The following is a 15551-nucleotide window of genomic DNA, read 5'->3' on the forward strand; positions in this document are numbered from 1 at the left end:
TTCTCAACATAGAAATCAGGACTCTCAACAATTAGTTACTGTATCAAAACCTCAAACGACAATCGGATACTTAATTTTGTGCTTTCAGTATTTCATTATTTGGCTATGTAATAAATTAATGTGGATAAAAAAAAAAAAAAGCTTTTTAAACTTCTTGAACTTTACTGAGTGTACTAATAAATGCAGCCTTGAGAACTGCATTATTCAAATAAACCTACTCAGAAATCAAATAGAGGAGGTGCTTGTGTTAATTCACATGTGAGGGGGTGGCTTGTGTATTGGTAGCTATTTAATCTGTACTTTAAGAGTTCCATCCCAGTCAGTCATGGGTCACCCTGGGGTTCAGATGTGGACATGGACACTGTTTGTCTTGAGCTGGTTGAGTGTCTATCAAGTGTTGGGAAAGCCGTAAGTTTACTGTGTTAAATAGTCATATTAATACATATGTATGAAGATTTTTACATGACTTGCTAGTCGACAATTTTCCTGAATATTTGCTTTGTGGTTCTTCCTTTAGATCCACTGAGTAAACAACTGTTGTCCAACTTTTTTTTGCCTGTAGACAGTACATGGTGGCCATTCCTGCAGTCCTTGAAGCTGGATCTGAAACCAAATTCTGTGCGAGTCTCCTGCAGCCTGAGGAGACTCTGACGATGACCGTTTCTTTGATTTCTGATGACGAAAGAACAACGCTTCTCAAGCAGACGTCCAGTGAAGAGTTTCATATCTGTCATCAATTTAAGGTCAGCTTCCATAAGACATTTTTTTAAACTTTGTTAATGTAAATATGTTGGCTAAGAACCCAGAATCCAGAACCTCATAACAGAAGGCATTCATAATCTTAAAATTTATGCAATCACTATGTCACTATGTTTGTTTTTGTTTTCTCTTAACTATTTTGTATAAAATATATTTTCGTCATAGGTTCCTTTGGTTCAGCAACAAACCGTACAGACGTTTGACGTGGAAGTACGAGGCAACAAATTTTACTCAAGACAAGTCAGGAAAGTTATGATCAAAGTCTATCAGTCAATGACATTTGTCCAAACCGATAAACCGATCTACCTCCCTGGACAAACAGGTAACATCAAACTGCTGCTCGTTACATAACATCACAAAATTCTCATATGTAGATATTTGAAGTGATAATAAAAACAGTACACGTACTAAATAAATGTACTAGTACATTTCATAAATAAATGTACTAGTACATTTATATAAAGTTTATCTACACACCAAACTAAAACTCACCTGTTGGTTCTAATTCTTTAAGAAACTGCAGCTATTAGCGATAAGGTTTAAAACTAACTACCAACTATAAAAACTAGAAAAATGGCATAATTTTGTGGACACATGTTTTGTGGACATTTGATGTTTTCTATGTTCTAGTGTGAATATAATATAATTCCATATATTCAGTTTTTCCATTAATTTTTCTCATGAACAATCTACTGTAGGTGATATGTAAATAAAAACATTGTACTGCCCTTAGTGATATATTTGATTTTCTTTCAGTTCATTTCAGAGTTATTTCACTGGACACCAAGTTCAGACCTGTCAGTCGACTGGTAAGTGTCTCCTTACTTTTTATTTCATGATGTTAATAGAACAGTATTGCATGCATTTTCTGCCGAAGTGAATGAGGATATACTGACGGGTGAGTCGAGTTAAACGTGATGCATGATACTGGAAAAACTGATAAATGTACATGATTTAGATTTTTTTATTTGATACATGTACTAAATTGTGACATAGAAAATATACAGGAATTTTTAACAGATGACTTGAATTAAAAATGTGTGTGTTTTGCTTCGTTTTTTGCACAGAAAATTAAAATAAAAACAAAATATGCATTATACGCTGTTGGTTTTAAAATGCCAAATAGAAATCATGTGGGTCCTGTGTGCTAGCCTGCTAAACAATGATGATTTCGGAAGAGGAAATTAGATCTGCACACTTATTATAAAACACTAAAACACTGACTGCTCCTAACTACAACATTACTCATTTATTGAATTAAGAAACATGTAAAAACCCAGACTCTATGGATGGTCAAAGTATAAAAATCATAATTTTGTTCTTTTTTAATTTGCAGTACAACATTATTGAAATAGAGGTAAGAAAGCATCCACACATTCAATATTAACACTTTCAATATTTAGCATGTAGCCCATTGTCTACAATTGTTTTGTTGATTCTAATATGAATGTGAAAACATATTATTTAATTTACCAGGATGCTAATGGGAACCGGATTGGACAATGGCTCAATGTAACATCTAACAGTAAAATATTGCAGCTTTCTTACTCCTTGAATTCTGAAGCTCGTGAAGGGCCTTATAAAATCATTGTGTCAGTTGCTGAAAAAAAAGTATATGACTTCTTCAAGGTGGAGAAATATGGTATGTTGTCTCTAATCTTTTAATATTATTTGGTATCCACATTCAATGAACAAAATTTACATTTACAACATAAGTGTCCTTAGTAAAGAGTTTTAAAAACCTTAATTTTTCCCACAGTTTTGCCTAAGTTTGATGTAAAAATTAAGGCATCTGATGAAGTAAGTATTGTGCAGGAGGAAATCAAAGCTGAAGTATGTGCAGAGTAAGTAATTAGTAGTTCTCATGTTGCACATTCAAATTTATAATAATCAAAAAAGGTCAAATTTGGTGGTTGATAAACTGACTTCTTGGGTGTTTGTCCTCTAACAAGGTATACATATGGACAGTCGGTACCAGGAAGAGTTCAATTTGAGGCGTGTCGACCTCTTTCAAGCCATTTTCCAATTTTTCTTGTTGTCACGCCTGAACATCCGGAGGGAGTCCCAGAGGTAACTGCTCCATGCTACAAGGAGACAAAGAAGGTAAAGTTTCCACAACATGGTTTGGTTTCATTCACATAACAGGTGCTAATGCTTTATTTTGCTACATCCTGATAATTTATCTGAACAATAAGAAAAAACTGAAGGACATCTGCCTATTTGTTCAATAGAGGTAAAATTGTGGCTTCCCTAGAAATAGTGCAGAAATATAAATTTTTTGTTCCATTTTACCATATAATATAATATTTATTATTTGTTTCTAAATTATTATTATTATTTCAGTTAAATTAATTTTCCAGCTTTCTAGGTATTAGATTATTTTTATGTTGTGTCTGTGTTATATTTCATTTTATTTGCTCTTTTATTGCTTAGTTTATGTTATTTTTTTAGATGGACAAGAAAGGCTGTGCTACTTTTAGCTTCAACATGTCAACTTTCACAAAAATGGATGAAAAGGTGCTTGAAAATTCATTGAATCTTGCTGCTAACATGGAAGAGGAGGGGACAGGTAGCTGTAATTATATCTTTTGATTTTAATTAGAGTTGTTTTTAAAAATAATATCATGTCTATTTGCTCTGACAAGGAATTGTCTTATACAGGTGTTTCACACCGACAGGTGAAGGTGATTAGGATTTCCCGTGTTGCTGGGCGGCTGTCCTTTATAGATACACCTACGATTTATCATCAAGGATCGAATGTTGAGGGAAAGGTAAGTGTCAAATGTTGTCTTGACTTCATTGTCTACAAACAGTTGAAATACTGCACATTCTCACCAATAAAATGTTGTGCTTCTAACAGGTTAAAGCAGTTTATTATAACAATACACCCATTCCCGACCTGACAGTGTGTCTGCTTGTGGGGGAAAGGTGGTCATTGCATGAGCTACAAAATCTCACAACAGACAGTGAAGGAGTTGCTACTTTCTCATTTAACACAACCAACTATAGAGCGGGTATCGTCCTCCATGTAAGTAAGCATTAGCTGTAAAACTACAATAATATGTCAAACAATTGTTTAGTCTTAACATAACACTTCCATGAAGATAATATTGTGCTGTATATAAGTGATCAACAAAACATACAAAGTGACAAAAGCTGTTTACTATTTTCTGTTCTATTTCTATACCTTAACATTTGTCTGACCTATTACTTCCTCAAGATCACCTGATTTGTCATGTTGTTGTAAATGTGCAGGTTGGTAAAACACCAAGAATGCAACACCCTGGTTATGGAACTGCATTCTATGCAGAGGGGGAGCACAGGTTGTCTCTGGCACAAGATGTTTCTCAGGATATTAAAACGGTCAGCTCCCTGGAAGTGAAGAAGAAGGATAAACCACTTTCCTGTGACACAGAAGAAGACATCGTCATCCAATACACTATAGTTGGAGAAGCTCAGGGCATCGTGGATGTGATTTATCTGGTAGGTGATGGGTGAACTATTTGACTCCCACCACAGAGAGAGAGAGAGACAAAAAACGTGCAACAAGATTTTCGAGTGTTGTATCCAACAGTTTTGCGTAGTGGTTTCCATGCAGATGATTCAGAAGGCTAGAATTTACTGCAGATGAATAAAGTTTTAGTGTTACACAACATTACTCATTCTTTATGCAAATCCCACAGGTCTTATCCAGAGGAGCCATTGTCATGCAAAGACATAAACAAATTGAAGTTAAAGATAAATCAGGTGGGCAAAGATCAGGTTTAATTATGAGTTCAGTGAATGAAATCTTAAAAAGCTGTTTAATTGACCTATGGAAGCATGTAAATAATACAAGTTAACAGGGAGCAAATGGTTCAAAACAACTGTTTTTTCCTGTTTCAGTAAATGAGGGTGAGGTGTCCTTTAAGCTGAAGGTGTCTCCAGAGATGGCACCAGAATTTCAGGTTGTAGCTTACACCGTCCTCCCCAGTGAGACGGTGATCGCCAACAGCGCCGACTTCTCCACAGAGAAATGTTTCAGTCACAAGGTCAGTAAGACAAGAAGACATGTGGCAACAACTGCTCATCACATGTAGGTGTAGAATGTAATTCGTTTTAGTTTATAATAAAAGTCAATATTTATCCCTTTACTGACCAGAACATGAAAATTAAATGTCAGTTTCCAAAAAGTAATTGGTTGCAAATTAAGGTTAAATTTCCATATGGACTCTTATCTAGATAAATATTAAGTAAATAGAAATAACAGCATTGAAGTTCTGACTTTTCACATGTTAGAAAAATAGAGCAGTGGTGGATGGTATGCTTGTTTCATGTTCCTGATGTGCATACAGTATTACATATGTTTACCTTTAGTCTGGAAGGTTTACTGTGTGTTTTGTGTGTATCAGGTGTCGTTGGAGTTTTCTCCGTCCTCTGCTGTCCCAGGAGAGAAGACCACCATGCAGGTAACAGCTGAGCCAGACTCTCTGTGTGGAGTCAGCGCTGTCGACCAGAGTGTCCTCATAAAGGAGCCAGGAAAAGGTCTAAATGCAGACAAGGTGAAAACTGTAATCAACTGAAAACTAGATCCATCCATCTGCTGGATAGTGTTTTTCTTGTTTACATCATCAGTCACCCAGAACTTACTCATATTGTTCCTAATGAAAAAGTTTTTATTTGTCAAGTATAAAGGTTTAACCTTTAGATAGAGGTAGAGTTCTGACAGACATCCACTGTACTTTATATATCCATGTTTCAAGAGAAAAATCTAGGTCTTGAAGCAAAATGATCTACCCTATTATCATATTGTTATAGAAAGAGAAACATTTATGGTTTTGTACCATATTTTCTTTTTCAGGTATTTAGGTTGCTGCCTGTCACAAAATTTTCCAATATTCCACCTGAGGTCCAAGATACTACAGAATGTTTGACTGTAAGAGCAAGAAGATCTGTTTTTCCCCATTTAGGAACTGAGAAAGACACCCAAGCAGTTTTCCAGGTATTTTTCCTACATTAATTACGATACAATTTGGATAATATGAAGACAACATAAATGTTAATTAATAAAAGTGTACATATAATTAACTTTTTGGTGACATTATGTATATTTGATTATCTAGAATGTAGGGCTGAAGATGGCAACAAACACGCTTATTCGAATGCCTTCATGTCTCAAGTTCAAAGGAAGATTATTCTTCTTTCACAACCATGGTGACTAAATTCCTTTAAATCCCATTTAGTATTCACCAGTAAGTAAACTTGCCTCTACCAGTGCTTTATTAATTTCTGGTGTCGTTTTAGGTATTGCTTTTAGCTATTATCCTTTTCCTATAGCCGAAAACCCAGTTTGGGGTAGAGCTGGTTCTGCTGGTTCTAGAGGAGGTGCATTTATTCCTGATGCTCCACCAGTAGTGACTGTCCGCACATTCTTCCCTGAAACGTGGATATGGGACTTGGTTGAAGTTGGGTAAGCTTAAACTGCAAAGGGTGGTAGAAATGAAGTAGAAGGGGGATTTTGAGACCAATAATGTTAGGTAAACATTATTTACCCAGGGAGTCTCATACAGTTGATTCACCCAAACTATCAGTCAAACAACATGAGAGGATTGTTTGAAAATACAGCACATCCAAAAGTGGTAGCCAGAACCTAACTTTTTCCACATTGGAAAGCTTTATTTCAAAATACATTAAATTAAATATTTTCCTCAAAATTCTAGAAATTACACCACAATTACAAAGTAAAAGTAATTAGTTTGAAATCTGATTTTATTAGAAAATAAAAATGAAAGAAATTCCATGTACATAAGTATTCAAAGCCTTTGCTATGACACTCAAAATTAAGCTTTGGTGCATTCTGTTTCTACCGATCATCCTTAAGATGTTTCTACAACTTGTTTGCAGTTCACCTTTGGGAAATTCAGTTGATTAGACATGATTTGGAAAGGCTTATACATGTCTATATAAGGTCCCACAGTTAACAGTGCATCTTAGAGCACAAACACTATCATCTGTAAATGGAAGAAGCTTGAAATCCCCAGGAATCCTCCTAAAGCAGGCCACCCGGCTAAACTAATCAATTGAAAAAGAGTCAGGGAGATGACCAAGAACCCAGTTTTCACCCTGTCAGAGTTCCAGTGTTTCTTTGTGGAGAGATGAGAACTTTCCAGAAGAACAACCATCTCTGAAGAACTCCACCAATCAGGCCTGTATGGCAGAATGGCCAGAAGGAAACCACTCCTGAAACCATGTGAAACAAAATCTTAGTATTGATGAAACAAGATTTAACTCTTGGCCTGAATGCCAAGTGTCATGTCTGGATGAAACCAGGCACCGCTCAGTACCTGGCCAGTAGCATCCCTACAGTGAACCATGGTGGTGGCAGCATCGGGGAAACTAGTCAGGATTGAAAAGACACCCTTGATTAAAACCTGATCCAGATCGCTCTGGACCTCAGACTGGAGCGACAGTTCATGTTTCAACAGGACAATGACTCTAAGCACACAGCCAAGATAGCAAAGGAGTGGCTACTGGACACTCCCTAACCAACCTGGTGGAGCTTGCTCACATTGTCATCATGATTTTTGTCATCATTGGGGACGACCTGGTGGCTCAGTGGGTGGGGCGTCGGCCTGGGATGCAGATTCTAAATTATGGATTATCATTTTAAGAATTATGAGGAAAATAATGAATTTAATCAATTTTGAAATGAGACTGCAACATAACAAAATTTGAAAAACATTAAGGGCTGTAAATACTTTCTGGATGCACTGTACAGCTAGTACCACCTGCAACCTGTTGTATTTTTCTGTAACAACTGTAAAATATTTCAGTGTAAAAAACATTAGAATATTTATGTTTAGGGGGCACCTTTGTTTAACCCACCACATGATTGATTTAGAGTTTTGTAAGGCGACATAAGAGTCAGAAGTGGGGATGCCTCTGGTTTTAGGATTATTCAATCCAATTTTTATTCATAAATCACTTTAAAAACAATACAGTTGGCCAAAGCACTGCACACTAGCACAAGAAAAAATCAAATATATAATAGGATAGAAAGACAGGCACCAAAAACAAAAAGCCAAAGAGAAATAATGTTTTAAGAAAATATTTAAAAACAGAAAGTCAGTCACTATGCAAGTAAATGAGGCCATCAATCATTAGGCTGAGAAAACACAAACACATCAGAGAGAACAAAAACATAGTTGTTTTTGCAATGGCAATACCACTAAGAATATAGGACTTAACCGGTATCTGAGCAACAGAAAAATACCTAGAAGACTACTGAAAGCAGCTAAAATGGATGACCACAGAATTCTATCAATGGTGAAGAAGAACTCTTTTACAATATCTAGTCAAGCCAAGAACACTTGAGCAGGTAGATATTGTCAAAGTCTAAAGTCAAGAGACGCTTTATAAATGTAAATACAGACAAAGTTTTTTTCAAAACAATGTAAAAAAACACAAGTAACACGAGAACAGAAAGACCAGATTAGATGTTGCTATAAAAATAAAAAGGCCTGAACAATTCACCAAGATTAACTTAACCAGACGTATACTGGATGGGCAGAAAAGAAAAGTATGGAGAACAACAGCCCATGACCCAAAGCATACCAGATCATGTGCCAAAATATGGTGGAGGCAGAGTTATGGCATGGGCATTAGAACAACTAGGCAACTAGAATATTCTTTACTGGTCAAGTCAGTGACCTGATCTCATCCCAATTTCACTTAATGAAGACAAGACAGGCGGCAGAAAGACCCACAAATTTGACTTTGCTCTCATGGACCTACAGTAACTGTGTTTTCTGATCCAGAGAGTCTGGAACAAAGGATGTGTCCCTCACTGTCCCAGACACCATCACCACCTGGGAGACGGAGGCTTTTTGTTTGTCTTCCCAAGGATTTGGTTTGGCTCCTCGTAAAAAACTCACCGTCTTCCAGCCCTTTTTCCTAGAGCTCACCCTGCCCTACTCCATCATCCGGGGGGAACACTTTGAACTGAAAGCGACCATCTTCAACTACCTGACCAGTTGCATTATGGTAATCAATGATTTTCAAATTACATAACTAAGTGTCAGCATGCAAACAGGCTCATAATGATAATGTTAAGATGTTGTGTTACACTGTTCAGCATCTTTGTTTACTGTGTTAGCACGCTAGAGGTTTATGATTAGCACTAAACACAATCTGGAGCTAAATCGCCAAATCTCATTAATCTAATATTAAGGTTTATAGTTTTACGATAACTATGAAACTCTTTGTCCATGAATCATTCTATCATTAGTTTGAGTCCATACAAATCTTGCAGATCTCTTTGTTTGTCTAGTTTCAGATTACTGGTTGTTTTGGGACAAAGCTTCACATGGTGGAGCTACTTTTAGCTTCTATGCTGCTCAAATGTGTACCATACTATCAGCTGTGCTGATTCAATGACTACTACTGAACTACGCATGACATTGCTTTTATTATGTGGTTTATACCTGCACAACTTATTAGAGACCAGCATGCACTAATTATTGTCCTCATGAGTCTGCCTGCATCAACAATCTGGTCTTTCTTTCTTTGAAATGTATAAACATTTGGTGGTATATTTGTGTTTTATTTATATATTTAAAATTGTTATTGTGTTTATGTTTATGTGAAGCACTACTGCTTTTGTTGTATGTCTACACAACAGCCTGCAGTTAAATAAACTGTCTGCATTTACAAGAAATCTCCTGGGTTAAATTATAATTCATATAATTTATTCAACAGGTCACTGTGACTCCAGCTCCCTCTTTAGATTACACACTCACCCCTCTCTCTGGAGACCAGTACACATCCTGTCTGTGTGGTAATGAACGTAAAACCCTCAGCTGGACTATGGTTCCTTCAGTTTTAGGTGAGAGTCAAACATTTTTTGAAAGTTTGAGAAATTCTAAGGAAATAGGAGGACATTTAATTTAGCTTTGTTTTAGGGGTTGTGAATGTGTCTGTGACTGCTGAGGCTGTAGCATCCCACGCTTCATGTGACAATGAGATTGTGAGTGTGCCAGACAGAGGTCGTATCGATGTGGTCACAAAATCTCTCATTGTGAAGGTTGGTGTCTGAAATGCAAGATGACAGAGTTCACAATTAACATACATTTTTTGTCTCAGACTGTAAAAATGAAGGTACATTATTTTCTATCTTCTTCCACTGTAGGCTGAGGGGACTGAGATGGCGAAGGCCCACAACTGGCTGCTCTGTCCAAGAGGTCAGTATGTTTTACACAAGACATGATTTGTCAAATTTATTAGGAGGGGTGAGTCACAAGACAAATTTCATGACATTAAAATGCCCATAGTATGCTACTTTTCAGGCTTAAAAATAGGTCTCTGAAGTGCCCAAAATGTGCCTGTACATTGTCATGCTGAAAAGCCTAGTGATTCTAGTGAGCAGCAGTTTCTCCTGCTTAGCACTGTAGCATTACTTTGCAGGTAATGTGACTACATTCAACAAGCTAACGGTGCAAACAAACCACTTAGCATCAAACCTTGACGTTCATGTTAAGGTGACAGACCGTGTGTCTTTGACCTTCAGTCTTGAAGTTAATCCATCAGAACTTGTTTTACCACTCATGTAAACAACATAAATGAATAAATAAATAGTTTGTTCAGATTCTCAGAGGATGGGAGTAAGAAGAGAGACTTCTGTGTCCATCCATACATGCAACAAGTGAGCACTGTCTGTGTTTTGCACACTGCTGCACTTAGGAAGAACAATGGAAGACTGCAAGTTTTCGGCCGAGATTGTAGGTGGAGTTTGGAGAAAGCCTGAGGAGCGACTAAGGCTTGCTGCTGAGAATCAAAATCATCAATCACAAAAAAAAGAAGGAGAGGGTGCACCTAACCCTTCTAACACCTGAGTTATAAAACATTTCATGATGTGGTTTTTAGCTCCTTAAAATCATAAATGTAAATGGACAGTGTAGTAGTCCTTCACTTAAAGGATGATAAACTTAGACACATAAAAAATGTAGCAGCTGAAATAAAATGTGTGATGGTGGTTGTTTGTGCTGATAACCTCATGGAAGAATTTATTGTGCCCTGAAAAAATGTATCAACTTGACAGATGATATTTCCACTCTGACCTGTTACAATTCATGACCCATTGGCCATCTGTTATTCAGTACTGACTACCTCTTCACTATCTCTCTGTAAAGTGAATATATGCTGTTTGTACACAGGAGAAGCTTTGACAGAGGAAATAGACATACAGCTCCCAGAGAATGTGATTGATGGATCTGCTCGCGCTTCAGTATCTGTTCTGGGTAAATTGATGGATTTAAAAATATATATAACAGTGTCAGGTACAAAAAAAATGGGCTGGTCTCAGTGACTGTTGTTGTGCAGGTGACATCCTGGGCCGAGCCCTGCAGAACCTGGGTGGACTGCTGCGTATGCCATACGGATGTGGGGAGCAGAACATGGCACTTTTAGCTCCCAACATCTACATCCTCCAGTACTTGAAGAACACACAGCAGCTGACACCCGCCATCAGGGAAAAGGCCACAAACTTCCTCACTAGTGGTCAGTCTCTGTTTGCTTTTTATTGCCATAAAAACCAGACCAAAATACCAGACCTATCATCAGCCTGGTGTTGGATGTACAAAATAGTGCTGTTGAAAATCTGTCTGTTAATGCTCGTCATTCCAATAGGAAATCAGGGTTGTGGTGCCCTGTGGAAGGTTTATTGTATTGTTTTCACATACAGAAAATTAATAGGGATTTAGTGCAAAACCATTTATCATATACAAATGAAACGCATGACTCGTAATAAAAACAAGAAACTGAGACATATGCACATGTTTTAGTTGTTTTCCTGATTATCATAATCTGAAACACACATTTGTTAACCAACTGTATGTTGGCATATTTTGTATTACAAATAGATACAGACACTCAAAAAAACCTTCAGATCTGACAGTGTGTGCATCATTAATGCAATAAATTGCAATGTTTGTTATACAGGATACCAGAGACAGCTGAACTACAAACACAACGATGGTGCTTACAGCACATTTGGATCAGGACCAGGGAACACTTGGTAAGAACATTACTTATTAAACATATGCACAAAGTATCTAACATTTGCCATATTACATCGTGATATACAGAGTAACACAGAAAAAAAAGTTACATGAGAGCGTAGATTATGTGACACTATAGAAAAATAAGTACATCAAACACAAAACACACTTCACTTACCTTAAATCTTGTTATAATCCAAACATTATTCGCAATAACATGTTATGTTTATTGTACTGCTGTGTCTTATTCTGTCAGATAAAATCTAACCTTGTTCTTTGCTTCTCCTCAGGCTGACTGCATTTGTGCTAAGATCTTTTACTAAAGCTCAGACTTTCATCTACATTGACCCAACAAAGATTGAAGAGTCTAAAACTTGGCTGAAGAATAAACAGCGAGAAAATGGCTGTTTTGAACAGTCAGGAAAACTCTTTCACAACGGAATGAAGGTTAGTTGACAGTATCTATACAGTCAGAATGAAAGTGACTGACGCTAATACAATCTGAAGTTATACTTAGATTTTATTTATAAGTCTGTAAAATTTCATCCATTCATCAGTGTGTATGTTGTGTCTCTCTGCAGGGTGGTGTGTCTGATGAAGTGACTCTCACTGCTTACATCACTGCTGCCTTCTTGGAGATGAACATGTCAGCAGAAGTGAGCAAAGTATTTGCTGTACAGTGTTTTACTTTTTTTAATTATAACTAATTTAATTATAATAGACAATCTAATGAGTTTTGTCTAATGTCTAATGTTTCCTCTGAAACTGATTAATTATAATTTGTTTCAGAGTCCAGTGATAACAAAGAGTCTGTCGTGCCTCAAAGAGTCCATCAGTGACCTCAGTAACACCTACACTACAGCTCTGCTGGCGTACGTCTTCACCCTGGCAGGAGACATGAAGACTCGTGGTCACCTTCTGCAGCACCTGGACACAGTTGCATCAAAACAAGGTGAGTCATCATCTTAAAAAGAAATTATTCTAACTCGATTAAAAAAAACAATTGATCAACCAACTGGCCGACTTTTGAGTTGTGACAAAGGCCACAACTCAAAAGAGGTTGGTTGAGAAACATAGGTCTTAACAATCTCTGAGCTTTTAAGGATCTTTCAGCTTTGAGTTTCTTTCTCTCATCCATTCGCCTTAACAGCAGGTGAAGTTGTACCAGAAACTCCTGCTTTGTTCCATTACTGTGAAAATTTCATTAAACAAACAAACGTTTGTTTGTGGATGTTTTTGTTGTTGTTGTTTTTAGGAGGGTTCCACCACTGGTCTCAGACTGCAGCAGAAACTTCAGCCTCTCTGTCTGTGGAGATCAGCTCCTATGTGGTACTCGCCAAACTCAGTGGCTCACCGACAGCTGAAGAACTGGGCTACAGCTCCTGCATCGTCAGGTGGCTGACGGGGCAGCAGAACTATTATGGAGGCTTCTCCTCCACACAGGTACTTTAAAGCCCAAAAAGGGTAAAGTAGTACCAGTAATTGCAAATCCTGGACTCTTTATTAGATAATTTATTAGATTACATCAAAATCTTTTTGTGTGTGTGTGTGTGTCTGTTGTACATGTAGGACACCGTGGTGGCTCTTCAGGCTCTGGCTCTCTACTCTACTCTGGCGTTCAGTCCTCAGAGTTCAAGCACGGTGACCGTCCAATCTCCCAGTGGTCAGCTGACATTTGATGTGAACCAGGACAACAAACTGCTCTACCAGGAGAAGACGCTGCAGGACACTACAGGGAAGTACAGCCTGGAGGTGAAGGGCACTGCGTGTGCTTCAATACAGGTCAGTCAACACTAGAACCATTTCTATGCCTGGCAAATGTCTATGAATGAAACAAGTAAAAGGGCATATAGTGGCTTGAATTAAGAATGACAGGAAATAGAAAGAAAATTAAAAAACAATTAAAAAAAGAACTCAGACTAACAAGTATGTGCTAAGATTAATGTTACAGAATACATGAATCCACAATTTCTCACATCAAAGTTTCTGAATATTTTTGTAAATGACATATTTAAACTGAAATTTTTTGGTATCACAAAGTCAGACGGCCACTATATCACAGAGTGCTATTAGATTAGAGTCAAACTCATGACGGTTTTTGATTTTCAGACCTTAACCCAACTCAACATACAATATATTTCATGCCTTCATTATACAGCAAACACAAATGATATGGCCTCAACATAACAGTAGTTTTGGAGGAGACTGTAAACAGAATAGCGTTCCAGATTAGCACAAATTAATATAATGTGTTTGGATCTAACAGGTTCTAAGATCTAAATGGAAACAGGAAAACAACATGGCAACAAAGTTAAGCACAGAATTTTTTTAACACTTTGTTTTAATGAATATTAAATGTTGTGTTTGTGTTTCCCAGATTTCTCTTCATTACAACATCCCCACTCCGCCTGATGTCACCACACTTAGTGTGGAGGTCAAACCTGAGGCCGACTGCAACAGCGAATCTCCCAGACCCAAACTCACTCTGAAGCTAAAATCTCTGTAAATAACCGACAGGCAAATACAGATAGTCTCATATAACTAAAAGAACTATGAAAACCAAGGTTCAATCTTACTGAGTCACATCATGTTTTCATTTATTCCCAGATACAGTGGAAAGTTAGACAGTACAAACATGGTGATCCTGGACATCAAAATGCTGTCTGGGTTTGTCCCAGACTCAGAGTCTTTGAAGAGGGTGAGTTAATTAAATCCACCTTTTCTGAATATGAATATCTGAAGATCTTTTAGTGATTTTTTGTCTTTATCTAAAATGACAGTATTAGTTGAGACACAGACAGTAACAAACACAAGAGAAGAGAAGGGGGCATGACAAGCAGCAAAGGTGATGATAACACAGCTGAATATTGTCTCCTCACAGCTCAAACGTGCCTTGTTTGTGGATCGTGTTGAAGAAAAGGAAGATCATGTTCTGATGTATATTCAACAGGTGAGAGGACTTTACATCAGGCAACAAACAAAGATGCTCTCAAGATTGTATCTGATGTTGTCAACCTGTATCTAACCAACAGTTACCAAAGGACAAACCGATCAACCACCAGCTGGAGCTTGTTCAGGAGATCCCAGTGCAGAACCTGAAGCCAGCTGTGGTCAAGATCTATGACTACTACCAGCCAAGTAAGAAAGACAGTTCATACCTCGTGTACAACTCTAAATTTAACACACAATGGCAGACTAAATAGTACTGTTACTTGAACAAACTAAATATTTATAATAAAATATAACCAGAATGTACCACCAATTTTAAAAGCTCTGGGCATAAGAATAAAGCTTGATATTTTATTTTCTGTTTCTCTCAGGTGACCAGGCAGAGACAGAATACATCTACCCTTGTGTTGCAGGTAACAGTGCACAGTAATGTAGAAATGGATCAATGTATTGAACAATTTAGTCTTGAAAGTGACTTATTTTAACTTATGACTTTTCTTTTTCAGCTTCATAAACGAAGTGTTGTCAGCTGACAAGTCATTACTGATTTCATTTGAATAAAAACATGTTTAATTAAAGCTTTAGCTTGTTTATTTCCACATCTGGTTGTGTGAACATGCAGCTAAGGCTAACTTTCTATTCTGCCACATTCTTAAAGCTGTATAACTACGGTGTGTTTTCTAAAATGGACTTCTTGTATAATGGTCAATAAAATTTAACTACTAACTACTGACTGGTATTGTCACTTTGGAAAATATTCACATTCCACATGTTGCTTTTTTGTCTTAATACTATAAATACTATTTAAAC

At 37.1% G+C, this 15551-nt stretch overlaps 1 protein-coding gene across 1 annotated transcript; it reads left to right on the forward strand.

Annotated features, from left to right (window-relative positions):
• The first annotated feature begins 325 nt into the window (after positions 1-325).
• Positions 326-15255, forward strand: LOC113171259 (alpha-2-macroglobulin-like). The gene is made up of 36 exons (XM_026373570.1): positions 326-408; positions 563-743; positions 925-1081; positions 1516-1568; positions 2096-2116; positions 2236-2401; positions 2519-2603; positions 2712-2862; positions 3211-3328; positions 3421-3530; positions 3620-3787; positions 4015-4242; positions 4443-4506; positions 4645-4790; positions 5151-5300; positions 5600-5740; positions 5862-5952; positions 6043-6208; positions 8556-8781; positions 9496-9622; positions 9699-9820; positions 9926-9977; positions 10950-11033; positions 11116-11292; positions 11734-11809; positions 12083-12239; positions 12374-12448; positions 12582-12744; positions 13048-13235; positions 13362-13574; positions 14170-14294; positions 14400-14490; positions 14674-14742; positions 14825-14930; positions 15113-15154; positions 15248-15255. Exons 1-36 carry the CDS (start codon positions 326-328, stop codon positions 15253-15255), a joined length of 4380 nt encoding a protein of 1459 aa, XP_026229355.1.
• Positions 15256-15551: the final 296 nt, after the last annotated feature.

The sequence above is a fragment of the Anabas testudineus genome, chromosome 13 (assembly GCF_900324465.2).
Source record: "Anabas testudineus chromosome 13, fAnaTes1.2, whole genome shotgun sequence".
NCBI lineage: Eukaryota > Metazoa > Chordata > Actinopteri > Anabantiformes > Anabantidae > Anabas > Anabas testudineus.